The sequence below is a fragment of the Salvelinus fontinalis genome, chromosome 39, assembly GCF_029448725.1.
Source record: "Salvelinus fontinalis isolate EN_2023a chromosome 39, ASM2944872v1, whole genome shotgun sequence".
Lineage (NCBI taxonomy): Eukaryota > Metazoa > Chordata > Actinopteri > Salmoniformes > Salmonidae > Salvelinus > Salvelinus fontinalis.
In genome coordinates this window covers 21,363,513-21,391,090 of record NC_074703.1, presented here as the reverse complement: position 1 = coordinate 21,391,090, position 27,578 = coordinate 21,363,513, and the positions used below count along the sequence as shown (strand labels likewise).

Genomic DNA, 27,578 nt, shown 5'->3' with positions numbered 1-27,578 from the left:
ATTTTTTTATTTTAATTTTAAATAAGCCAACCCTGAAGTAAATTATATTAAATTGCCAAAATTACACAGGCCTAGACTTATTAGCTTACTTCTGTCTATAGAGTAATAAATAAAAAAAATAGGCTATTACACCATAAAGCATGATTTAGCCACAGAGGATCATTAGCTTTTTTTTTTAAGTCGGAGGGGCTAGCAATTTGGGCAGCACGCACTGCAAATACCAAATAGATGTTTGAGTTGCGACTTTCAGTGTAAAGTGGAGAGACCCAGTCAGGCATATCTCATTATTTTAAAATACAATCTCGCTTTGGGACACCCACTCCGCGGGGCGGGGGCAATAAATAGACCAGAGTGGCCACGATCAGAAAAAATGAGGGGGCCAAGTGTCTCGCTGAACTTTTTGGTCGTCACTAGTTACCATAGCCACAAAGTCAGAAGGCCCGCCTAATCGACCAATCAGATGACCGATCACACTCCATTTGATTGGTCGACTGGGCGGGCCTTCTGATTTTGAGAATGTGGTAACTGGTGACGATCTTCTTTTCTGGCATGGATAACAAAGATTTTTATAACTAACCAAAGATAGACCAGAGCCTGTCGTTGCCAATGGGAGCAAATTACTCATAGTGGGCAGAACAAGCAAGGAGTTGGGCAGAGCCAAGCACGAGCTAGTGAAATCCTATTGGCTCGTTCTAGCATTTATTTGCATATTTCCATTAGGGGACGCCTACACTGAAGTGCGCGTGTGCAATTACTCAATTCGCCCTTGCACGCATAAACAATGCATTTTTTTGTACATTTGGCAAAGGCTAAAGTCTACAAAGCGCAGTCTACTCTGTTTGTTACAGATCCTTGGAAACAGACAACTGTATGGAGATCAAATGTTTCATCGATGAGCAAATTTGCAGAATGTCGCTCCATCTTCTCCCACTGCCGGCCATTGGGCTTCCTCTCATCACCATATTTGGTAGTGTTAAACTCCAACCGGATGCGTCACAGTTATACATCCGATGAAATATCGGGCTCATTGTTCTATCTGTGTGTATAATCTGTGTATCTACGCTACAACATGACCTATAGTGTACGTCGTTGCGTCGTGCGTAGCGGGTGGGACAACGCTCGTGCACTGCATTGTTGTGGGGGGAGAGCTCGAGTTTGCAGTTGCAGCCTCAAAACGGTTCCAGGCTATAGGGAAGAGGCCAATTCAGATCCTTGAGCAAATGCTTTTATGCTCATGATAGAACCCCGTCTAGTATTTAACAAGACGCAGAGGGCTCCCAACTGCATTATTCTCCTTTATTACTGAAAAAGCCTAAGCATCTACTGCTGGATGAGAACATTGTGTACGGAATTACACTTACTGAGCAGGCCACATCGCCATTCCTTTCAAAGGCTGTTGACAAGCTACTATCTACAACCAGCAAAGCTGTTTCTAGTTCTAAGGTATGTGCTTCTTTTGGGTTATTTTATCATGCATTTTATCATGGATTATGAAGAGCATAGTCGGTCAGTAACTGATTAATTCTGCATGTGTTGTAGGAAGCGCAATACACGTTTAAAGGGCTCCGTTGCCCTGTTTTGTTTGACGCCATTTGCTAACGTTAGGTTGTTAGCTAACTAACTAGCATTAGTAGCTACAGTAATGTTATTGTTAGCTACTAGTCCACCCTGGCTTCATCTTTTTGCGCTATTCGTTGGTATCGCTGTTCTCTCTCTTCAGCCAGCTGCTAGTTTGCTAGAAAGAACCATAATATCCTCGGAACGTGGTCAACTAAATGGTGCAATTTATCGTGGTGCAGTTTATAGTTTGGTGGGTGGGGTACTTGGCTCAGTTGCCTGCCACTCCTAGGCGCAACAAAGTTAGCACAATTTTAAAAGGCTCAAGTAAACACCCCCCCCCCCCCCCCCCCCTTGCTTTACGCAGGCTGTGTGAACAATTTGTCCTCTCTGGCATAGCAAACGTTTTTGATTAGACATTTTAGATTGTCCCAAAACATTTCCCGTGTCTATCTTGTGTTGTAATGTTTAGGCCCTGTGTGATTTACGGCGGAATCTTGCAGTCTCAAATCTTGAATGATTCTTAAGAATAACCAGACAGTTTTTCTACATCTATCCATCCACTCCAAAACGGACCACATTCTCCATACAAACCCATGCAGAGATTTTTCTTGTTCAAACTTTTAATTTAACTCTTATCTTGTCATCAGCTGCCTGCACTGCAGTGGTGGTGATAACATTAGCAGTTATCTCATACTTTTGCTGTCATGTGAAACCTGAGTTTCTTTCCCTCAAATATCACTACTACGCTTTTTAGTGACACACTTTCTTATTCATATGTCTTAGCAGATGCCCTACTCACCCAGTCCCCATTTCTACTCATGAGTATACATAGTTTCTAATGTAAACAAATTAAAATTCAACAATGCTATGGAAATTTAAATCCTCAAACTGATATCACACATTGTCGATCAACAGATAGGCCAGCTTCCAGCTATCTATTCAAATACCTTCACCAATTGATGCTTGTTTACATTGTCCTGGTGTTTGTCTCCGTTACCACACCCTTAGGAGGTAAAACCAGTCAAAAATAATCAAATCGTTTTTTGTTTTTTTTAACTTAATGTGTTGTGATGGTAATCTATGTCTGCTTCTGTTGTCATCCCCATGCTTGTTTACTTTATTGTGTTGTGATATAGACTCCTCTATGTACCTGCTTCTCTTCTCCTTGCAGCTGTTCAGGTGTCGAGGATGAGGAAGAAGGCTCGGCACCACAGGGTCCCCGAGCCCCAGAGGCCGCCCTCCCCCATCCAGCCATCCCCCAACAAACAGACTCTGACCTATGCCCAGGCCCAGCGCATGGTGGACATGGAGATTGATGGCCGGATGCACCGGATCAGCATCTACGACAAGCTGGACGTGATCTCGGATGATGACCCTACGGCTCAGGAGATTATGGAGTGCACCAGCAACAAGGAGAACATGGAGAAGCCTCAGCAGACGTTAATGCGCTCCGTCCGGTTAAAAAACAACCAGGAGAAGAGAAGTGCAGCTGCTGTCGCACAGAACCACACAACACATGGAGCTACAGCAGCACCAGTACAGACACTTCCAGAGGCCAAGATCCGGACTGTGGAGTATAACCTACCAGCGGTCCCCAGGAGGCCCCCAGTGTACTATAAGTATGTGGAGAAGACGTCAGAGGAGTTAGATGAGGAGGTGGAGTATGATATGGATGAGGAGGACTACGCCTGGCTGGAAGTAGTTAACGATACGAGGAGGAGTGAGGGTGTCAGTCAGGTAGGCCTTTTTTTTTTTTATTACGCCTTTTCATAATTACAAAACTTCATGGTGAGGCTGTTCCCCTGTAGCCTGGGTGCCAGTCAATCATTTTTTCCATGGGGTTTTGTACTGTGTATTTAAATACTGTATTCTCAACAGCATATTATTATATTTCTACCTCTGTACATTTGCATTTTTGTTACTCTTTATACACTGCATATTTATTTTTATACTGGATTCTTGACATAGCTCGCTCTGATACTCGGTGCACAAAACATTAGGAACACCTGCTCTTTCCATGAGACTGACCAGATGTATTCGGGTGAAAACTATGATCCATTATTGATGTCACCTGTTAAATCCACTTCAATCAGTGTAGATGAAGGGGAGGAGAAAGATTTAAAGAACGATTTTTAAGCCTTGAGACATGGATTGTTTGTGTGTCATTAAGGGTGAATGGGCAAGACAAAATATTTACGTGCTTTTGAACTGGTTATGGTAGTAGGTGCCAGGCGCAAAATAGGCCAGCAACCTGTGGAATTCTTTCTACACCTTGTGGAGTCCATTCCCCAACGAATTGAGGCTGTTCTGGGGGCAAAAGGGGGTGCAACTCAATATTAGAAAAGATGTTCCTGATGTTTTGTACACTCAGTGTATAGCTACCGCTGTACATATATACTAAGAATGCTATCTTGTCAATTTCATCTGGTGTATATACGCATAGATTGCATTTGGATTACTGTTAGAGTAGTATTAGGGTTAATTGGACTAATTCTGGTATTTCTTTCTTAAATTTTATTTATGCATACATTTTTGATTATTTGTGAACTTTGACTTTGTACTGCATTGTTAGGGGCTAGTAACATAAGTGTTTCGCTGCAGCCACTGTAACGTCTGCTAAACTGTGTACGCAACTAATCTTGGATTTGATTTCTGTTGATTTCTGCCAACTAGACAAGAGAGCAGAAACACTGACACTCAGGCTAGCTCCCCCCTCCCCCCACAGAAACAAATACAAATGGATCACAGGCTAAGAAAATAATACAACACAACAAACGTCAACAGTGTAGAATTAATACTACAATACATGTGCAAATGTTTACTGTTTTCCCTCCAACCACCAGGTGTCCCACAACGTGTTTGAGTTCCTGGTGGACCGCTTTGAGAAGGAGACACAGATGGAGAAGGTGAGCCAGGGCCAGGACAAGCTGACCATAGACGAGGACGCTGTCTGCTGCATCTGCATGGACGGAGATGGCCAGGACAGCAACGTCATCCTCTTCTGTGACATGTGCAACTTGGCCGTGCACCAAGAGTGTTACGGTGTCCCTTACATCCCAGAGGGACAGTGGCTATGCCGGCACTGCCTCCAGTCGCCCACCCAGCCTGCAGGCTGCATACTGTGTCCTAACAAAGGTGGAGCAGTGAAAAAGACTGACGATGACCGCTGGGGTCATGTGGTGTGCGCCCTGTGGGTGCCGGAGGTAGGGTTTTCCAACACAGTCTTCATCGAGCCCATCGACGGAGTCAGCAACATACCGTCCGCCCGCTGGAAGCTCACCTGCTACCTCTGTAAGGAGAAGGGGGTGGGGGCCTGTATCCAGTGTCACAAGGCTAACTGCTACACCGCCTTCCACGTTAGCTGTGCTCAGAAAGCAGGACTCTTTATGAAGATGGAACCAATCAAGGAGTTTACAGAGACCGGCGAACCAACGTTTTCGGTGAAGAAGACTGCTTACTGTGGGGCTCACACCCCCAACAGTTCGGTCAAAAGACCCCTCACCATCTACGAGGACGCCAAACCCAAAAATGGATTGTGTTCCCCTCTGAAAGGGGAGAAGACGAGGGGCGCCAATGCACTGACGAAAGGCAGGAAAAGGAAGAGCAAGAAGGTGGCGCCAGAGGAAGAGGTCCCACCCTTGGCCGTGCCTAGCTTTCCTCCCCAAAGGTAGAGTCACTCACCATTCATCTAAGCATCATTTTCATAATTTGCAGATGAGACGTATCAGTAAATGTGACAATACACAACATACAGTGCCGCGAAATATATTTGCCCCACATTCTGATTTTCTCTGTCAAATTAGATTTTCAACTAAAACCTAATATGATATATCAAAATGTTAATTATTTCATTTATTTAATTAACAAAATTTTGCAATACCCAATGTCCCTTTTTGAAAAATGTATTGCCCTCTTCCACTCAACTGGTTGTGCCACCTTTAGCTGCAATGACTGCAACCGAATGCCTGCTGTTGATAATAATATTAGGTTTTGGACGAAGAACTGATCATTCAGTGTAAAAAATATGCAAAAATAGAGAATCAGACAGGGGGAAACTCGCTGTTGGCTGGGCTCCCCGCTTGTGCCATCAAACCCCTGCAACTTATCCAGAAAGCAATATACCACATCACCTCTTACTAGTAAGAAATGTATTGTTTTAGAAACAGTACAAAGCATGCTCATCGCTTTTTGTGTAATTATGGAAAGAAATATATATTTGTCTGGTAAGAAAAAATCTGAGGGGCTGGTAGATTTTTAAATCTACCTGGCACAGTGGCTGGTGGACCAAAAAAGTTAGTTTCAGGCCATTTTCACGGCACTGTATAGAAAAAGAGGTCAGGACTTAAAGTGAAAAAACATGTTATTCAATTTCAGACATGGACATTACTTCAATAAGCAACATTTTTTCAATTGTTAATATCTTCTCCATCTGTTCCCAGGTTAAACACCATCCTCAACCGGGTGTCTATGCAGAAAAAGAAGGTGTTTGTGGAGCTGGCTCTAAACTACTGGACTCTAAAGAGACAGGCGAGGAACGGAGTACCCCTCATCAGACGACTACAGTCCAGCCAACAGTCCCACCAGAAGACCCATGCTGCACAGCCGGTCAGTTAGACGGTCAAGCACTCTTGTCTCCCTGTTTCTGACACAATTCTCATCCCCTGGCTGGTACATTCAATTCCCTCTCACACTCCTATCATTATAAGATACCCCTCTCCTTATTTCCATAGCAATGTCAAAGAGAACAGGCCAAAACTGCCCAGAGTGTTTGTATAAATGAGAGACCCACTGATTACAATTCCACTGGTTTCTAACCGTAATGTTGGTGATATTGTTTTTTTTAACTGTACATGTCTGCAATGTTTTATAAGTCCTGATTTGTGTGTTTCCCACCACAGAAGGAGAGTGAGGAGGAGACCCGGGCTCTGAAGGAGCAGCTCAAGGAGTGGCATCGTCTAAGACATGACCTGGAGAGAGCCAGGCTATTGCTGGAGCTCATACGCAAGAGGGAGAAACTCAAGAGAGAAGAGGTAGGTTAGATAACTAGCTGTCCCTGCAAGCCAACAATGCATAAATATAGCACACAAGCCAACTATAGGACAATTAGTAGTATAGTATAAATTGGAGCTGCACGTCCGCCCCCCCCCCCCCCCTCTCTTCCTCTCCATTGTTCAGCAGCCATATACAGTATATCATGATGCTAACGGTCCCTTGTGTGTCCTCAGATGAAGCTGCAGCAGAGCCTGTTAGAGGTCCAGCTGACTCCCTTCAGTATCCTGCTCAGGTCTGTGCTGGAACAGCTACAGGAGAGAGACCAGTCCTTGATCTTTGCCCATCCTGTCGACATCAAAGAGGTAAGGCTTACTTGCCATGGTTAGGAGAGCAGCTCTTACTATAACATCTACATACGGCCTGAGATGTTGGAGAGTTGAGGTATTCTTGCTGACGTGATTCGCGTGGTACACAGTGAGGGAGAGCCACTGGTCTGGACAGGAGTCCGTTTGTTAATGTATTATTCGGCCATAAATGTATTGGTTCTCTCTAAACCCCCCCCCCATCAGCAAGTTTATACCTCGTGTTAGGATTTATAAATCCAATAGTTATAATGTAAGGGGGCGGTGCTTTTGGGCTGCACATGTGGGTGTTTGAGGCATAAAGACACAGAGAACCAAGCGGTAAAAGCATAGCCCCCACCATTATCAACTTCATTAACCCTAACATCAAACAGTCTTTGAAGTCAGGAGTCTGGTGTCAGCCAGACTAGAGTTGAGATGCTGCTTATGCCCTTTCACATTTTTCATTTAATTATTATTATTTTTTAAACTTTAATGATTTTATTTAGTTTACTATAGTAGATTTATATCTCAATTCTTCATACTCCTCCTAGCATAGCATCTGGCCCATCTTATTTGGGCAGATTTTTAAAAAAATCTTCAAAAAGTATTTCCAAAAAAATATCTTACTGGATTTAACATTTACATCTCAATGCCCTGTGGGTGCCGACTTTCAGAAGTTTTTGTATCTCTGTCTATCATTAAACCTGTAGGTGCCTGACTACCTTGACCACATCAAGAACCCCATGGATTTCTCCACTATGAGGAAACGCATTGACGACCAGGTCTACAGCAACCTGGATGACTTTGAGTCTGACTTCAATCTCATCATCTTCAACTGCATGAAGTACAACTGTAAGGATACCTTCTTCCACCGGGCGGCCGCCCGTCTCCGAGACCAGGGTGGGGCTTTGATCAGGAAGACGCGGAGGGATGTGGAACGAATCGGCTTCGAGAAGGACAGCGGGATGCACCTGCCCGAACCGCCCAAGATCGAAGCGCCTCCACTGTTTTCCTGGGAGGACGGTAAAGGCTTAGCGAGACGAAGAGTTTGTAGAAATATATAATGGATAAATCAGTCAATACAGAATACTGAAAAACAAACGGCAGTGTTTGCAAAGATCCAAATTAATAAAGCATATTCCTGGTCTAAGAAGCACTTTCAATTGAGATGCTCTTTTGAGAATTTTTTGTCTAGCAGTTTGCTTAATCTGGATCCTCAATTTAATTCTACTTACCTAGGCTACTCATTGTTTAAGTTAACATCAAGCAAATGTCTCCCACTGACAGTGTTATCTTGGTGTCCTTTTCCAGTGGACCAGTTATTGGTCCCAGCCAACCGGCAGCACATGCCTCTGGAGGAGCAGCTGAGAGAGCTGCTGGAGAAACTGGACCTGACGTTCTCCATGAAGTCCAGCCCGTCACGCTCCAAACGCCTCAAGCTGCTCAAGAAGACCATCAACGACGTGCGCAGCGAGATGAGCTTCGGCCTGAGGAGGGCGTCCCACCACTCCCATTTGCACTCTTCTTCCTCCCATCCAGAAAGGAGTGAAGCTGGGGAGGCAGAGGGCGTGAAGACCAATGGACAGAGTCCTGATAATGAGGGTAGGTTTTTTTCAAGTTGTTACTTTATCTTCATTGGGGAACCCAATATGTTGTTATTATTATAATAGTACATTTAATTTGTATAGCGCTTTTCGTTACACAGTTATGTCAAAGCTCTACGGAGGATTTTTTTTATTTGACATTATATACATTTAAAATGTACAACATATTTTAAGGCCCGTTTTTAAATGTTCTAATTGATGAAGCGGCTCTCAGATTGGTCAGGGAGAGTGTTCCATAGAGGGGCATGGGAGCAGAAGGCTCGGTCCCCCATAGTTCTGAGATGTTTCTTGGGGTTTTTAAGTAGTACGGGATGGCTTAAGCGGAGAATCCGAGGTGTCTCGCTGACTGAGATGAGGTCGCTGATGTAGGTGGAGCTTAATCCATTCAAGGCTTTAAATATAATAATGAGGATTTTGAAATCCATCCTGTTGTTGCCCGGTAAGCCAGTGAACTTGGGCCAGGATCGGTGTGATTTGGTCTGACTTCTTGGTCCTGGTCAGGACCCTGGCAGCACTGTTCCGGATTACTTGGAGCCTCTGTTGTGATATCTATGGCTTCCGGCAGGGTAGCTCTCTCTAAAAGGATGACCAAGTCAGACAGTAGCTAGGTTTCCATGCAATGTGTGACAGATTGTCATGCAAATCTTCTCAAATCTGTATAAAGAAAATCTGCACTTTTCATCTACCGAATAAAAATCGAAAGTTCAATGTGTTTCCATCGCATTTTAAAATGTACTGATGGGTTTTGTCACTAAAACTGTTGCGATTTATATAGCAAACTTGCGCAATCTGGTTTTGGCGCATGCATCGATCATCATGTCACCAGCGTTCAAATAAAACCCTCTATTTGTTGGAATTTTGCATCAAGCTCAACATCCAACATCTACCTGTGCTTTTCCATGTTGTGGTGGTAGTACGACGTAGCATATCATCGCGTGACTCCAAGTTTACTTTGACATAATGGTTTAATATATAATATTTGCCCATAAAGGAGGGGGGGGTGTGCCTTTAGGAGAGAAGGCATTATCTTGGAAGCTGGAGTTTTGAACTGGAATGGCAAGGTGGCCTGCTGTGATGGAACGGATTCTGTGTGTAGTTTGGTAGTGGAGAAGAAGGTCTGAGAGGTAAGGGGGGGGGCAGGGTGGTGAAGGGCTTTGTAGGTCAGAAGGAGGATCTTGTAATTCATTCGTAGGGAGACAGTGGAGTTCACGGGGGACATGGGTGATGTGCTGCCAGGACTTAGTGTGGGTGAGAAGTCAGGCTGCTGAGTTTTGAACCATTTGGAGCTTATGGAGGGAGATTGAGTTGATGCCGGAGAGTAGTGAGTTGCAGTAGTCAAGACTGGAGGAGATTAATGCATGTATGAGGTTTTCAGTGTCAGGATGGGAGAGGGAGGACCTGACTTTGGCCAAGCACTCAGATATCCCCAGTGACCTGGTCTCAGGATGTCATGTGCTTCTCAGTCCTTTGTTTTATTGGCGGAAACTAGATATAAACTCAAGCTAGATCAGGAATGAACTGTACCCTCTAACCCCTAGTTAGTTAAACCGTCATACCATATAGTGTGCTTAGTCCTGCTAACCTGCTACCACGTAGTCATGCTGGGTTCGACGATATCCCTTGCCTCAGGACATCCCTTTGCCTGGTTGATGAGTGTGCCTGCTGAAGTGGGATACTATTGTAGTTATACAGTGGCAAGAAAAAGTATGGGAACCCTTTAAAAATAACTGGATTTCTGCATAAATCGGTCATAAAATTTGATCTGATCTTCATCTGGGTCACAACAATAGATGAACACAGTCTGCTTAAACTAATAACACACAAACAATTATACATGTTCATGTCTTTATTGAACACACTGCGTAAACATTCAAGGTGCAGGGTGGAAAAAGTATGTGAACCTTTGGATTTAATAACTGGTTGACCGTCCTTTGTCAGCAATAACGTCAACAAAATGTTTTCTGTAGTTGAGGATCAGACCTGCACAATGGTCAGGAGGAATTTTGGACCATTCCTCTTTACAAAACTGTTTCACTTATTCGTGGGATGTCTGGTGTCATGCCGTAGCATCTCAATCGGGTTGATTTCAGGACTTGAATTTTCTTCTGTTGAAGCCATTCTGTTGATTTTACTTCTGTTTTTGGTTGTTGTCCTGTTGCATCACCCAACTTCTGTTGCGCTTCAATTGGCAGATAGTCTGACATTCTCCTGCAAAATGTCTTGATAAACTTGGGAATTAACTTTTCCGGTGAAGATGGGGCCTGGACAGCTTGCCGAGGCAGCAAAGCAGCCACAAACCATGATGCTCCCTCCAACATACTTAACAGTTGGGATGTTGGTGTGCTGTGCCATTTTTTTTTTCTCCACACAGTGTTGTGTATGCTTTCCAAACAACTCCCGGAACATCCAGGTGCACTTTTGCAAACTTCAGATGTGCAGCAATGTTTTTTTTGGACAGCAGTGGCCTCTTCCGTGGTGTCCTCCAATGAACACCATTCTTGTGTAGTGTTTCATGTATCGTAGACTCATCAACAGAGATGTTAGCATGTTCCAGAGATTTCTGTAAGTCTTTAGCTGACACTATAGGATTCTTCTTAACCTCATTGAGCATTCTGCGCTGTGCTCTTGCAGTCATCTTTGCAGGACAGCCACTCCTAGGGAGAGTAGTAACAGTGCTGAACTTTCTCCAATTATAGGCAATTTGTATTACCGTGGACTGATGAACATCAAGGCTTTTAGAGATACTTTTGTAACCCTTTCCAGCTTTATGCAAGGCAACAATTCTTATGTCTTCTGCAATCTCTTTTGTTCGAGGCATGGTTCACATCAGGTAATGCTTCTTGTGAATAGCAAACTCAAATTTTGTGAGGTTTTTTTTATAGGGCAAGGCAGCTCTAACCAACATCTCCAATCTCGTCTCATTGATTGGACTCCAGGTTAGCTGACTCCTGATGCCAATTAGCTAATGGAGAAGTCATTAGCCTAGGGGTTCACAAACTTTTTACAACCTACACTGTGAATGTTTAAATTATGTATTCAATATAGTAAAAATACAATAATTTGTGTGTTATTAGTTTAAGCACACGGTTTGTCTGTTGTGACTTGGATGAAGATCAGATCAAATTTGATGACCAATTTTATGCAGAAATCCAGGTAATTCCAAAGGTTTCACATACTTTTTCTTCCAACTGTATCTGCACGGTAGCATGGCTTTCTCTTTAACATGGCCATGGTAGAGTGGAGTTGATATGCTAGGAGCCTGAATTGATTCACAGTAAACCTACACTAACTCAATAACTATTAGATTGCCTTCTAGAAAGCAGAATACTTTGCCTGATGTGATTTTAAATATATTTTGCTGTCTCATTGGTTATTTAGCTATGGATTATAGAAGGCACGATCATTTGTATTGAATTCTTTTAATAAGGGACACGTCTTCACCCTGAGGATGATGTGCTTTAGGAATGGTTCTGGTGTTTTAATTAATGTACAATTCCCTCGTTTCATATTACATTTTGATCTATATAATGTTATGCTTTCTATGTATCTTCTAACTGTATTCTTCAACAGGGGACAAATCATTACCTCCCAAATTGGAACCCCCTGACTCCCTAGCTCCTCTCCTGCACTTCGAGAGTAACTCAGAACCCCCTACCCTCAAACCCATCCACCCCAACCACACCCCAGACAGCAAGACCCACGAACAGGTCAAATTTGACCGGGAGAAACCCAACAACGCTTCCTCCACCACTACCAAGACCCTTCTCAATGGCTACTCCGACTCCCAGAACCCCCTGCTTCTTTCAAAGGGGGACGTGAGTGTGGTGGCCACCTCCACCCTGGCCCAACCCTCGGAAGCGACTGTCAACCGCCGCACTGCCGTGCTCTTCAAGAAGTCAAAGACCTCTAACCCCGGGAAGAACCAGGGGGGGAGAGGAGGCGGCGAGGCCCAGACAGGGTGCCCTCAGCTGGGCACCAAGACCTTCCTGTCGGTGATGATCCCCAGGCTGGAGACCCTCCTCCACCCAAGGACTAGGAAGAGGAGCCACAGTCTCCGTGGGGGGTACAGCGAGGGGGGTGGAGACAGGGAGGACGAGTCCCCTGTCAAACACATTAACACAGGTAAAGAAGGGTTCTTCTCACTTGTCAGAAAATAAAGTACTCATCTTAAAGGGACTCTTAAATAGAGCATGAAGTAGAAAATTATCTTCAGACTTGTGAATTAAGAGATCAGGTTCCCCTTGCCCATGTAGTCTTATTAATTATAATCTAAAAGACTAAACTGATCCTAGATCAGCACCCCTACTCTGAGACGCTTTATGATTAAAGGTCATAATGTGGTAGGTCTATGCTATAGTTGGTTTATGTATAGTATACTGACTACTGTACTGCTCTGTGTTACTCGCCTCAGGCCTGTCTAATGGTTTTGCGATGGAGGAGGTCATTGATGAAGAGAAGGAGCTAAGTGCCAGCAGGCCTCTAGAAACCAGGAGACGGTGTGCCTCTGAGTCCAGCATCTCATCTAGTGGTAGTCTGCTGGGCAGCACCAGGTAGGTCCATGCATATACCTCAACAGACCTGCGTTCAAATAGAATTTAAACTGAGCTTGATTGAGCCCGCTTGGCTCAATGGAACCACTAGAATAGTCCCAACTGTGGAAACACAGGCAGGCTCAATCAAACGTAGGCCCGTCATTGTAAATAAGAATTTGTTCTAACTGATTTGTGTAGTTAAAGGTTAACAACAAACAAATCTCTAGCTGGTGCACTTTTCACTGCTGAACATGGTTGGTGGTACTTGGTAGTTCAACTTTGTAGTCTGGTCATTTCTCTATAGGGTTTCATGTATATGACAGTCTGACTCACATACAGTGTGGATGTCTTCCTGATTTCAGCAGCACCCTCAGTCTTCCAACATGTGGTAAAGGCAAACCGGCCTTGGTCCGAAGAAACACTGTGGATGATAAGAACGACCTCATTGCCTGCATAGAAACCGGGAACTTTGCCAGAGCTGCTAGGATTGCCGCCGGTAAGTTTTCTGTCTTGATGTTCATCATACAGTAAAGTGGAGGGTAGTGTGTATTGTATCAGATGAGGTCTGGCTGGGAGTCAGTGGAGTAGATGTATTGCTATAGGGCCAGGAGTTTTGGGGCAGCTTTTGAGGTACTGTTCCTTTACTGGTATTTCTAGCATGATCCACTAGGGTTGCTGCAGGTAGATCATCCTAGAAAATGTTATTTAATTGACACAAACTGTCTCCAATCAATGTCTTGTTGTGGGTGGTGGGTGGTGGGGGTCGCCTAAGCCATGGGAAGCCATTGACAGTCGCTGGATCCAGGTTTGAATCCCGGTGTGGGCTACACCCCACATTTTCAACAGTATACTTCCATGGTTGGTTTAATTGACTCTCCCCTTTACTGCCCCTAATTTACCTATTTTTAGCTACAAACTTCCAAGTCTGTTGGAGAGGATCAGCTTGAGCGAAGTGAGGTGTAGAATCACTGCTCTACAAATAGTATTCTCTGCAAAATAATAGGTTTTGTGCGGTTTTTAGATTCGCAGAGCTACTTCTCCCCTGGCTTAAGCAATCCCTCCTGCCAAAAACACATGCACAAACAGACGATTGATTGATTGGAGACAGCTTATGTCATTTACAGAACATTTGGATTTCCTTCCTCCAGCAACACTAATGGACAATGCTGGAAATACCGGTAAAGCACAGTACCTCAATGTGCCCCAAAACTCTTGGCTCTAGCACACAGGTGTCAAACTCATTCCACGGAGGGCCGAGTGTCTGCGGGTTTTCGCTCCTCCCTTGTACTTGATTGATGAATTAACATCACTAATTAGTTAGGAACTCCCCACACCTGGTTGTCTAGGGCTTTATTGAAAGGAAAAACCAAAAACCTGCAGACACTAGGCCCTCCGTGGAATGAGTTTGACACCCCTGCTCTAGCATAAGGATATAACCAGAACCCAGAGTTTTCCTCAGTAGTATTCTACGATGCTGGTTATATAAACATAACTTAAAGCAATTATATTCATGGTCTACAGTCCACAAGTTGTATTCTTGTAATATCACGTAAAAAAAAATTTTTTTTTTTTTTAACCCCCTTCTCCCCAATTTCGTGGAATCCATTTGTTCGTAGTTACTGTCTTGTCTCATCGCTACAACTCCCGTACGGGCTCGGGAGAGACGAAGGTCGAGAGCCATGCGTCCTCCGAAACACAACCCAACCAAGCCACACTGCTTCTTAACACAGCGCGCATCCAACCCGGAAGCCAGCCGCACCAATGTGTCGGAGGAAACACCGTGCACCTAGTGACCTGGTCAGCGTGCCCGGCCTGCCACAGGAGTCGATAGTGCGCGATGAAACAAAGATATCTCTACCTGCCAAACCCTCCCTAACCCGAACGACGCTAGGCCAATTGTGCGTTGCCCCATGGACCTCCCGGCTGCGACAGAGCCTGGGCTCGAACCCAGAGTCTCTGGTGGCACAGCTAGCACTGCGATGCAGTGCCACCCGGGAGGCCTTAATATCACGTTTTTCAGTGAGTTGTGATGTATTTATCCTGTGTGTTGATGCTGTCACTATTAGCATGCCTCTGGAAGTGTTTTGCTCTATTTACAGTGAACTCCCTCCTAACTTGATTGTGGTTCTTCTTGCATCCATAGAAGTTGGCAACAGCAATATTTGGATGCCTGCTAGTGCTGCAACAGTTGTTCTGGAACCTTTAAAGCTAGTTTGGGCAAAATGTAGCGGATACCCTTCCTATCCTGCCTTGGTGAGTGACAGTGAGCAAATGTATGACACCTGACTATCTCATTCTCACTTCTGTGCTTTCTACCAGGGCCTACAACTTACTTTGTCTACCAGCCACTCAGATTTTTTAGGAGCCAACTGTTTTTTGTTGTTGCTTTAATTACAACAAAAACACATCTAAATGGATGAGCATGCTTAGTAATGTTTCTATATCAAGGAATCTATTACTAATAAGAAGTGATGTGGTATATTGCTCAATTTAATATTTTGTGACCTGAGTCTTTTAACCAAAATATCACAGATGAGACAAATGTTCAGCTGCCCCTTTAAGCTTACCGTGGTAATGGAGCAGCTCAAGTCGTCACATGTGCCGTAAGTCATCAGCATGCTAGGCGAACCGAACGAGTGTGCTCGCATACTTCCTTAAAAGACTGTCGCTTGAAAAACTAGGCTAGTTGCCTCATGAAAAATGCTCGAACAGCCGAAAAAACCCGTGCCGAAGTCCAAAATGAACAAAAATCTCACAATGACGTCATAATATTTGCACGAACTGTTAGACTCCCAAAAGGAACTGAAACAGACGTACACACCACATTATTGCAGCGTCCTACTAAGTAAGACTACATTTGCGTTCTAGAGGACTGTCATGAACACGATGCTGCCCATTTGTTCATGAACTTAGCCTGTAAAAGTCCTATTTTGTTTGAATATAGAAGGTGATGTGTACGAACTAGAATATTTCAGTGATAGTTCTGCTGTGCGCAGCCTTAACGGATCCCATGTGATGATGCTGCTCACCCTACGCTGATAAGGCCATTCTTTGCCATGTTTATAGCGATATTCGGACGGGTGTTACCATAGTCGCTGGTTATGTAATTATTATCCAAGCATGTGCGTTATTCCAGAAGGCGATTCCCACAGGATTATTCCAAACTGCCCCCCCGTAGGTCTTTATTTTTTCAGATTGAATTGACTCATGACGGAAGCCTGGAGGTTTTTATTCTAGGCATAAAGATATTTCATCGTCATGTCTAGACTATAGTAGGCTACACTTAACTCATGCTTGGCTGCCAAATGTATACAGTGCCTTCAGAAAGTATTCACACCCTTTGACCTTTTCCACATTTTGTTGTATTTCAGCCTGAATTTAAAATGGGTTAAATTGAGATTTGTTGGTCACTGGCCTACACACAATAACCCATAATGTCCAAGTGGAATTATGTATTTTTTTGTATTATTATTATTATTATTGTATTTTTTTTACGGATGAAAAGCTGAAATGTCTTGAGTCAATAAGTATTCAACCCCTTTTGTTATGGCAAGCCTAAATAGGTTCAACAGTAAAAAAAAATCTGAACAAGTCACATAATAAGTTGTATGGTGTGTTTTTAGGTATTCATTAAAAAAATCATGTTAATCTCTGTACCCCAAACATACAATTATCTGTAAGGTTGTGCAGTAAATTCTAAACACAGATTCAACCACAAAGACCAGGTAGGTTTTTCAATGCTTTGCAAAGAAGACTACATACTGGTAGGTTGGTACAAATAAAAATAGCTGACATTGAATATCCCTTTGTAGTGACTGGGTGTATTGATGCACTATCCAAAGTGTACTGAATAATTTCACCAAGCACAAAGATACAGGCATCCTTCCTAACTCATTTGCCAAAGAGCTCAGCGATTTCAACATGAGGCCAATGGTGACTTTTTAAAACAGTGGCTGTGATAGCACAAAACGGAGGATGGATCAAGATTGTAGTTACTCCACAATATTGATTTAATTCACAGTGAAAAGAAGGAAGCCTGTGCAGAATAACAATATTCCTAAACATGCGTCCTGTTTGCAACAAGGCACTAAAGTAATACTGCAAAAAATGTGGCAAAGAAACTACACAATATTAAACACAACACTTGAATACAAAGTGTTATGTTTGTGCCACGTGCAATACAACACATTACTGAGTACCACTCCATATTTTCAAGTATAGTGGTGACTGCATCGTGTTATGCTTGTAATCATTAAGGACTGGGGAGTTTTTCAAGATAAAAATACATGGAATGTAGCTAAACACAGGTAAAATCCTAGAGGAAAACCTGGTTCAGTCTGCTTTCCACCAGACACTGGGGGATGAAATCACCTTTCAAGCAGGGCAATAACCTAAAACACAAGGCCAAATCTACACAGGAGCTGCTTATCAAGAAAACAATGAATGTTTCCGGATTGGACGAGTTACAGTTTTGACTTAAATCTACTTGAAAATCTTTGGAAAGACCTGAAATGGTTGTCTAGCAATGATCAACAACCAATTTGACAGAGCTTAAATAATTTTTATATATAAATAATAATGGCCAGGTGTAGTAAATTCTTTTGAACTTACCCACAAAGACTCCGCTGTAATCACTGTCAAAGGTTCTTCTACAAAGTATTGACTAAGGGGTGTGAATACTTATGTTAATGAGACTGATGTATTTCATTTGCAAACATTTCTAAAAACGTGTTTTCACTTTGTCATTATGGTGTGTTGACGGGTGAGGAAAAATCTATTTAATCCATTTTGAATTCAGGCTGTAACACAATGTGGAATAAGTCAATGGGTATGAATACTTTCTGAAGGCACTGTAGCTGTCCTCATAATATTTAAATGTATTAAGTGTGATCATAATCATTATTTTAACGATCCATGTTGAGTGTCCTTCCTAATAACAATGCCCCCCCCCCATCACGATGATTTAAGCTGCTTAAGATGAGAGGCATTTTATGGATGAGAAAGTGAACTTGCCATTTCCAACACGTTTAGTGGGGATGCCCTGCTTTGCGATCTATTGCCAAGGACAGGGTTCTCCAACCTTGTTCCTGGCTAGATACTGTCCTCCAACCCTAATCTATCGCATCTGATTCAATAATTTGCTGGTTGATAAGCTGAATCAGGTTAGTTACAACTGGTGTTGGCGCGAAACTCTCCAGGAACAGTGTTGGAGAGCCCTGACTTTGGACATCAACAGCCAGCCAGGATTTTATTAAGTAAGCTATAGGCACAATAACTTTTATTGCACATTTAGGCCCAATTAAACTGATGCATTTGGCGATGTTTAACTTCAATTCACTGGTACTATGAAGAATAGCTTAGCCATTGATAGCCTAATATATGCTTTAATGTACTTTTTGGTGAATTTAAGAGGCGTTACAAGACATTGCGAGATACAGATGACCAAAATTTAGCCTATGCGCACGGTTGTCTGCCTGCCTCGATCCTCTCGCTCCCTCGCTGGCTCGCCTGGTCTTTCTCTTTGCTATGAAAAATGCAAGTGTGTTCGGTCTGTTTAGCTCAGTCTACTCCTTTATAGCCCCTACTAGTGAATTTGCGCGAGACATTGCAAGACACAGCATTGCGATCAGTGGAGATTTTTAGTATGTAAATGTTGGTGGGGCAAACTCCCAAAAATGTTTTAGATGCATGCCAGCAAAGCTACAACACAACACTAAACTATACATTAATTGGACTATAATGGTGACAAACGGTGCCCACATACTGTTAGGGCCTACATTAACTGTCCCAATAGCTGAGTCCCAACACCTTACCACTTGTTAGCTAGGTGTATCAGAGGATTCTTGTCTGCAGTGAAACTGTCCATTCAGCCTCATTTACTGCCAGATTTTTTTTTTTGAGCTGATATGGTTGCTTGAACAAATGTGGTTTCTGCTGACAATTGAGATGTACAAACTATGGCATAAGGGGATGACGAGCGGATAAGAGGCAATTTAATGAGCGAGGTAGGACAGACGTAGTCAATATAACTATTTGTTCAGCACTTTTGAAATGTACAGCGACAGAATTCTCCCTGTACACCAAGTCAGAACCGTAGGATAAATAAAGTGGGCATACAAGCAGACAATGAAAGCTCTTACAATTAGAGGTCGACTGATTCTGATTTTTAAACGCCGATACCAATTATTGGAGGACCAAAAAGAGCAGATGTCGATTAAAACCCCCCCCCAAAAAACAAATATATATTTGTAATAATGACAATTACAACAATACTGAATGAACACTTATTTTTAACTTAATATAATTCATCAATAATATCGATTTAGCCTCAAATAAATAATGAAACATGTTCAATTTGGTTTAAATAATGCAAAAACAAAGTGTTGGAGAAGAAAGTAAAAGTGCAAAATGTGCCATGCAAAAAAGCTAATGTTTAAGTTCCTTGCTCAGAACATGAGAACATATGAAAGCTGGTGGTTCCTTTTAACATGATTCTTCAATATTCCCAGGTAAGAAGTTTTGGGTTGTAGTTATTATATACGATATCTATTTCATATACCATTGACTATTGGATGTTCTTATAGGCACTTTAGTATTGCCAGTGTAACAGTATAGCTTCCGTCCCTCTCCTCGCTCCTACCTGGACTCGAACCAGGAACACATCGACAACAGCCACCCTCGAAGCAGCGTTACCCATGCAGAGCAAGGGGAACAACCACTCCAAGTCTCAGAGCGAGTGACATTTGAAACGCTATTAGCGCGCACCCCGCTAACTAGCTAGCCATTTCACATCGGTTACACCAGTCTAATCTCGGGAGTTGATAGGCTTGAAGTCATAAACAGCGCAATGCTTGAAGAGCTGCTGGCAAACGCACGAAAGTGCTGTTTGAATGAATGCTTACAAGCCTGCTGTTGCCTACCATCGCTCAAACTGCTCTATCAAATCATAGACTTAATTATAACATAATAACACACAGAAATACGAGCCTTTGGTCATTAATATGGTTGAATCCGGAAACTATCATTTCGAAAACAAAACGTTTATTCTTTCAGTGAAATACGGAATTGTTCCGTATTTTATCTAACGGGTGGCATCCCTAAGTCTAAATATTGCTGTTTACAATGCACAACCTTCAATGTTATGTCATAATTATGTACAATTTTGGCAAATGAATTACGGCCTTTGTTAGGAATAAATGGACTTCACACAGTTTGCAATGAGCCAGGCGGCCCAAACTGCTGCAAATACCCTGACTGCTTGCACGGAACGCAAGAGAAGTGACACAATTTCCCTAGTTATAAGAAAGTAATGTTAGCAGGCAATATTAACTAAATATACAGGTTTAAAAATATAAACTTGTGTATTGATTTTAAAGAAAGGCATTGATGTTTATGGTTAGGCACATTGTTTTTTTTCGCAAATGCGCTTGTTAAATCATCACCCGTTTGTCGAAGTAGGCTGTCATTCGATGAGAAATTAACAGGCACCGCATCGATTTATATGCAACGCAGGACAAGCTAGTTAAACTAGTAATATCATCAACCATGTGTAGTTAACTAGTGATTATGTTAAGATTGATTGTTTTTTTATAAGATACGTTTAATGCAAGCTAACAACTTACCTTGGCTTCTTGCTGCCCTCGCGTACCAGGTAGTCAGGCTCCTCGTGGAGTGCAATGTAAGGCAGGTGGTTAGAGCAATGTAAGGCAGGTGGTTAGAGCGTTGGACTAGTAACCGGAAGGTTGCAAAAACGAATCCCCGAGCTGACAAGGTAAAAATCTGTCGTTCTGCCCCTGAACAAGGCAGTTAACCCACCGTTCCTAGGCCGTCATTGAAAATAAGAATGTATTCTTAACTGACTTGCCTAGTTAAAGGTATAAAAAAATATCGGCAAATCTGTGTCCAAAAATACCGATTACCGATTGTTATGAAAACTTGATATCGGCCATTCCAATTATTGGTCGACCTCTACTTACAATATTTTATGACATTTCGCTAAAACAGGCTGTAGGTGTGTGCACCACCAAGTAAGAACAGTAGGCTATATTATGAGGGGGGAAAAGGGGCCAAATTATCAGGGTGAGGAACATGGGCTACTAACAGCTTACTACACAACATACACTTAGTATTACTTTCTTAGCTACAGTATACATATCTCACTGGCATATTACATTATTTATGCAGCAGTAAACAATACATTTTTGGACTCACCTTGTGCTGTGCTCACTTGAACAGGAAGGTGGTGCGGCGGTCCTTCTCGTGGGCAAATTTTGTCATCAAAGTCTGGCATTCTCTGGATTTATGGTAGAAGTCATGGTGGATTGACAGCATGGCCAATGTTGACTGTTTATCCTTTTTAAGCTTGAAAAGAGACCCTTAAACCCAGACTTGGACCACACATCTGTTCCACTGAATAGCAGGCTAGTTATTGCTTTGCAATGCTTGCAGTTAGCCACTGATACCTTCCAAACCACTCATTGTTGAATTTGCGATTTCCAACTTGTTGGTTAATGGCCAATGAGCACCGTTACGTTTTTATCTATACTTTCTCTTTATATGACAAGGATTGAAAAGGATTTGCCAGTAGTTTGTCGACGTGATTCATGATGATGACTGCTAGATAAGATTTTGAAATCATTCCAATCAAAGCTACTGTAGATATGTGATTTGACGTAATTTTATCTGTGACCTTCTTGGATGGGCACTTCTAATGTAACTGTATGGCAGCACCCAAGGGGCTTGAATTTTTGAGCTCTCCCCATAGATGTTGCGGTGACGTAGTGTCCCTATGAGTGACAGAACACTGAGCCAATCACAGCGCAACGCGAACATTACCAACCCCTACGCTCCGTAATTTCCGCTGGCTGCCCCAACACCACAGAAAGCACTGAGCTAGGCTGAAAAACCTGCATTTTGGAGCTGCCTTACTCAAGAAAGCAAAAAAGAGTCGACGTTTGTGTGTGTGTGTGTGTGTGTGTGTGTGTATATATGTATGTGTGTGTGTGTATATGTGTGTGTGTGTGTGTGTATGTATATATAGACACTTTTTTTCATTGTTTGCAAACTGATATAAATGACAGAATAACATGCAAAACGGGCACAAAACCTGCCCTGAATGACGGGTCACCACTGATAGCCTGTACATCTTTTGATTACCGATGCATGGTTCTGACTATGCCTGGTGGCCGACATGGGCCTGACTGCACATCCCAAAGTGCTGTACAGAAACCCAGCCTAAAACCCCAAACCGCAAGCAATGCAGGTGTAGAAGCATAGTGGCTAGGAAAAACTCCCTAGAAAGGCCAAAACCTAGGAAGATACCTAGAGAGGAACCAGGCTATGAGGGGTGGCCAGTCCTCTTCTGTCTGTGCCGGGTGGAGATTATAACAGAACGTGGCCAAGATGTTCTTAAATGACCAGCATGGTCAAATAATAATAATCACAGTGGTTGTCGAGGGTGCAACAGGTCAGACCCTCAGGAGTAAATGTCAGTTGGCTTTTCATAGCCGATCATTAAGAGTATCTCTACCGCTCCTGCGGTCTCTAGAGAGTTGAAAACAGCAGGTCTGGGACAGGTAGCACGTCCGGTGAACAGGTCAGGGTTCCATAGCCGCAGACTATATCAGCTGATGTAAGAAGGGCTATATAAATAAATTTGATTTGATTTGTGCCCATCCCCTCTCTCTCCCTCCCTCGTTAGCTCGCTCTTTCTTTGCTGTGATAGATGCAAGTAGTCTACGGCAACTTGTTTCCTCCCTTAAAAAATACTGATTCTTAGGAGTCGTGGAGTCGATTCCGCTAAATGGGAGTCTGCAACGGGAGTGGATGGGCAAGGAGTCGAGGAATCGATTCTAGTGTGCCTGTGAGAATCTGACTAGTTGAGGCTGACTGTCTCTTCTTCGCTTGCAGGGGAAGCAAGCTCAAACATTGAAAAAACAACCTCATTTGTGAACAAAGCAATGTAAATGTCCAATGCTATAAATCACTACTCGCGCATGTGCCATTACTTCACTATTTGACCAATGTGGTTGGTGAATTAGAAATTCAATGCCAAAATCTACCCGCATTTGGTGGGTGTTAATTTTAGGCCCCGCTCAAATTGTGAGTGAGGGATGTTCACACACCCTAGATGTTTGTAAGGTAACACACCAACCCACACACCCTACAATGTTGTTTTGCTTTTCATGGTAGAGTAAAACCTAGGTCCACATCTTTCAAGTCCTCTAGATGGCGCCATGGTCAAATAAACCGGTCTGATTTTACCTTAGTTTGAGAGGAATGCACCTATTCATCACAAGCACCAGCTATGTATTTGAGCATGTGTGTTTGCGCAATGCATGTCTGTGTGTATGCAAGTATACTGTGTCATAACACTCCAGACACCACTCCCTATTAACCATGGTACACCTCTTCCACCACGTTAGATCGTCGACCCCCACATGCCCCGGGTGGGGTGCCAGCACAACGGGGTGTCTATCCCCATGCCCCCCCTTGATGTCCTCCGTGTCGGAGAACGGATGCAGTACAAGAACGAAGAAAAACTCTTCCTCGTCCTTTTCTTTGACAACAAACGCAGCTGGTGAGACTTCTTCTCCAATATTAAATGCGATGAAAGGGACTTTTAAAAAATCTTAACATGCATGGATACACCATTTTATAATCCACATTTGCAATGTTAAGTGTTATTTCAATACATGCTGTGAATACACAACCAACAGAGATGTCAAACTTGTATTAGAAGTTTAAATTCTTTGCAGATTTGTATCAGAAGAAAATGTAACTGAATTTGATTTCATTCTTCACACTTCTCAGGCAATGGCTTCCTAAGTCTAAGATGGTCCCTCTGGGGATTGACAAGACCATCGACAAGATCAAGATGATGGAGGGCAGAACGTCCAGCATCCGTAAGGCTGTTCAGACGGCCTTCAAACGTGCCATGAACCATCTTAGCATCGTTCAGGATGAACCTGTCAGCGACATGAGCGACGTGGACTAACACACACACACACACACACACACACACACCTACTCTCCATTACACACAGACACCCAACCCCCCCTGAATTACTGCTCATGGCCTTGTCCTGTACCTGAGTCTGGCATACTCTCCTTCCTTCTCCTCTTCGTCAGTCTTTCCAGAGTTCTACGCTGACTGTGTTTACCAGGTGCCTGCCTACCCCCCCCTGGCTTGATATGGTGCCTCCTTCCTCGTCAGCCCCCGCCCGCTGGTCTGACGGCTGCTGCTTTAATGAATGTGCCCGAGTTCCCCTCCTATCTACCTTTCTCCAAAGGTCGTGTTCTAATTGAAAACTAATAGAAACAGGGTGGGTTTAATGGACTTGCCCAAAAAAGAAACGCTCATTGCCGTTTTCTTTCAAAACCATTTTGATATGTTTCCTGCTGTGTTCCGTAAGGAACATGACCCCATGACTGCAAGACTGCTGCCATGATCCTTCTCTATGCCCTATGACCATGCCACTGCCAAGATGGGCTGCTTCTTCCTCACCTCACTCATCTCACCTTATGCCATTTATTTCCACCCAAAACTACCTACTATGTTTTAAAGTTAACTGTAAATAACTGCAATATTTGTCTGACACACTAACTTATTGTGTAGATTGAAAGAAATTGGTACTGTACAATGGCTTTTCTTACTAGTATTTATACTTTTCGGTGAATTATGTAAGCACTACGGTGTGGTATTTCCAAGTGCTGTGAATATAAGACAAGTGTAAAAATCCTTAGCAGTGTAATTTTTCTTTACATTTTTTTTCTTTTTTGTATTTTCTTTTAAGTTATTGAAGTTTCTAAATATAAGCTTCCCTTTGGCATTAGTCCTTTTGTAATATTGTTTTTTAACAATAGTTTTCGTATATTTTGTTCGTACATATTTATGATTGAGTGCCTTCGGAAAGTATTCAGACCCCTTGACTTTTTCCACATTTTGTGAGGTTACAGCCTTATTCTAAAATGTATTAAATTGTTTTTTCCACCTCCATCTACACACAATACCCCATAATGACAAGGCAAAAACAGGTTTTTAGAAATGTTTGCTAATTTATAAAAAATAAACTGATATCACATTTACCTAAGTATTCAGACCCTTTACTCAGTACTTTGTTGAAGCACCTTTGGCAGCGATTACAGCCGCGAGTCTTCATGCGTATGACGCTACAAGCTTGGTACACCTGTATTTGGGGAGTTTCTCCTGTTCTTCTCTGCAGTTCTTCTCCAGCTCTGTCAGGTTGGATGGGGAGCATTGCTGCACAGCTATTTTCAGGTCTCTCCGGAGTTGTTCGATCGGGTACAAGTCCGGGCTCTGGCTGGGCCACTCAATGACATTCAGAGACTTCTCCCAAAGCCACTCCTGCGTTGTCTTGGCTGTGTGCTTAGGGTCGTTGGGATGTGAGCCTTCACTCCAGTCTGAGGTCCTGAGCGCTCCAGAGCGCTCTTCATCAAGGATGTCTTTGTTCTGCTCTGTTCATCTTTGCCTTGATCCTGACTAGTCTCCCAGGCCCTGCCACTGGAAAACATCCCCACAGCATAATGTTGCTACCACCATGCTTCATTGTAGGGATGGTGCAAGGTTTCCTCCAGATGTGACACTTGACATTCAGGCCAAAGAGTTCAATCTTGGTTTCATCAGACCAGAGAATCTTGTTTCACATGGTCTGAGAGTCTTTAGGTGCCTTTTGGACAGCCCTGTTAGGAGTTTGCATGTGCCTTTTACTGAGGAGTGGCTTCCGTCTGGTCACTCTACCATAAAGGCCTGATTGGTGGAGTGCTGCAGAGATGGTTGTCCTTCTGGTCGGTTCTCCGATCTCCACAGAGGAACTCTAGAGCTCTGTAAGAGTGACCATCGGGTTCTTGGTAACCTCCCTGACCAAGGGCCTTCTCCCCCTTTTTTGCTCAGTTTGGCTGGGTGGCCAGCTCTAGGAAGAGTCTTGGTTGTTCCAAACTTATTCCTTTTAAAAATGATGGAGGTCACTGTGTTCTTGGGGACCTTCAATGCTGCAGACATTTTTTGGTACCCAGATCAGGGCCTCAACACAATCCTGTCTCGGAGCTCTACGGACAGTCCCTTCCACCTCATGGCTTGGTTTTTGCTCTGACATGCACTGTCGACTGTGGGACCTTATATAGACAGGTGTGTGCCTTTCCAAATCATGTCCAATCAATTTAATTTACCACAGGTGGACTCCAATCAAGATGTAGAAACATCTCAAGGTTGATCAATGGAAACAGGATGCACCTGAGCTCAATTTCGAGTCTCATAGCAAAAGGTCTGAATACTTATGTAAATAAGGTATTTGTTTTTTATTCCTAATACATTTTCAGCATTTCTAAAAACCTGTTCACTTTGTAATTATGGGGTATTGTATGTAGATGGGTATTTTTTTTAAATCCATTTTAGAGTAAGGCTGTAACGTGAAAAAGTCAAGGGGTCTGAATGCTTTCCGCAGGCAATGTATGCGTGTGTGTGTGTGTGTGTGTATATATATATATATATATACATTATGAGAGAGAGATATCTGTATAATTCAGATGCTCACGTGTTGGGAAGTATTTTGTTGTTATGGAAACCGAAAGTGCGTTGTTCTCAAGAAACCAAAAAACTTGCTGCCCAGATTATTTTATACTTGGATTTGTTTGTGCCTGTGTTTTGGAAGTTTATTGGAAAAAAAATGGTTAAAAGTTTATTTTTTACAACAGGATTTTGACTGTTACTTACTTCTAGGACCTTTTATTGTAGACTTAGGAAGATGTGCCTGTTATTTATTGTAAAGTATTTGTATTACTTTATATTTGGAGAATCATGTAAGAGTTTCTAGTGGTTATCGGCTCATTTTGAGGTGAATCCTTGGGTTGCGTTTTTACTTCTGGTTAATTTGATGGTTTAGCTGTAGACTTCACAACATTATTTTTATAGTAAGTTCTTTTTCTAGGTAGCATTGGGTAGTTTTGGATAATTTCATTCTTAGTTGATTTCTTTTTTTATCATCAGGTCTATTACTGGGACTGTCCTTCCTTTTTTATCAAGACACAGATAATAAAAAGACAAGGATGTAAAATCACTATGAGCAAAGTCATCTCTTAATATGATACAATCTATATTTCAACAGTACAGTACACACTTCTCATGCCATGCCTCTTTCAGCAGTATTGACGGTCAGAGATCACATATGGAACATCTCAGGAGCGACATCGAACTGAAGAAGGATGAGATTGCGTCTGCAATGGACAGGCAGCTCTGGAAGACAAGACGATACTTGCCTACCTGACTATTATACTATCTAATACTGTAGGGGGAGTAAAGGGAATGAGCGGCCCTTATGCAGAATATTGCAGCTCCCCCAGTGCTTTATTAATGCACCCAAATCAATATTGTTTTGACTTCAAAGAAGTCTTTGTCAGGTGAGTACATATAGTAGGTGGAGGCAATGGCTATACTTGCTTTCAGCAAATCCAATTATTTGGAGATCAGTGATAACTTCAAGGAAGAAGGGAGGCAGGATGCTCATTCAAACAGACTGTTTTGTCCTAAT

At 42.8% G+C, this 27,578-nt stretch overlaps 1 protein-coding gene across 2 annotated transcripts; it reads left to right on the top strand.

Annotated features, from left to right (window-relative positions):
• Window positions 1–737: 737 nt before the first annotated feature.
• Window positions 738–27,107, top strand: LOC129838225 (bromodomain-containing protein 1-like). 2 transcript variants are annotated; one of them, XM_055905010.1, is made up of 14 exons: window positions 738–1,443; window positions 2,732–3,297; window positions 4,404–5,227; window positions 6,000–6,165; window positions 6,459–6,590; window positions 6,786–6,914; window positions 7,607–7,919; window positions 8,208–8,498; window positions 12,071–12,622; window positions 12,912–13,050; window positions 13,398–13,528; window positions 15,176–15,285; window positions 23,457–23,611; window positions 23,845–27,107. In XM_055905010.1, the coding sequence occupies exons 2-14, from the start codon at window positions 2,749–2,751 to the stop codon at window positions 24,026–24,028; spliced, it is 3,675 nt and encodes a 1,224-aa protein (XP_055760985.1). In that variant the 5' UTR covers window positions 738–1,443; window positions 2,732–2,748; the 3' UTR covers window positions 24,029–27,107. The 2 variants fall into 2 exon arrangements, with proteins under 2 accessions (XP_055760985.1, XP_055760984.1); XM_055905009.1 differs by having other exon boundaries at window positions 13,395–13,528.
• The last annotated feature ends 471 nt before the right edge of the window (window positions 27,108–27,578 follow it).

Coding starts and splice junctions, on each gene's coding strand:
- LOC129838225 (XM_055905009.1), top strand. CDS start 2,749: ATGAGGAAGAAGGCTCGGCACCACAGGGTCCCCGAGCCCCAGAGGCCG. Junction 5,228..5,999: donor CCTAGCTTTCCTCCCCAAAG/GTAGAGTCACTC, acceptor ATCTGTTCCCAG/GTTAAACACCATCCTCAACC. Junction 15,286..23,456: donor ACCCTTCCTATCCTGCCTTG/GTGAGTGACAGT, acceptor CCACCACGTTAG/ATCGTCGACCCCCACATGCC.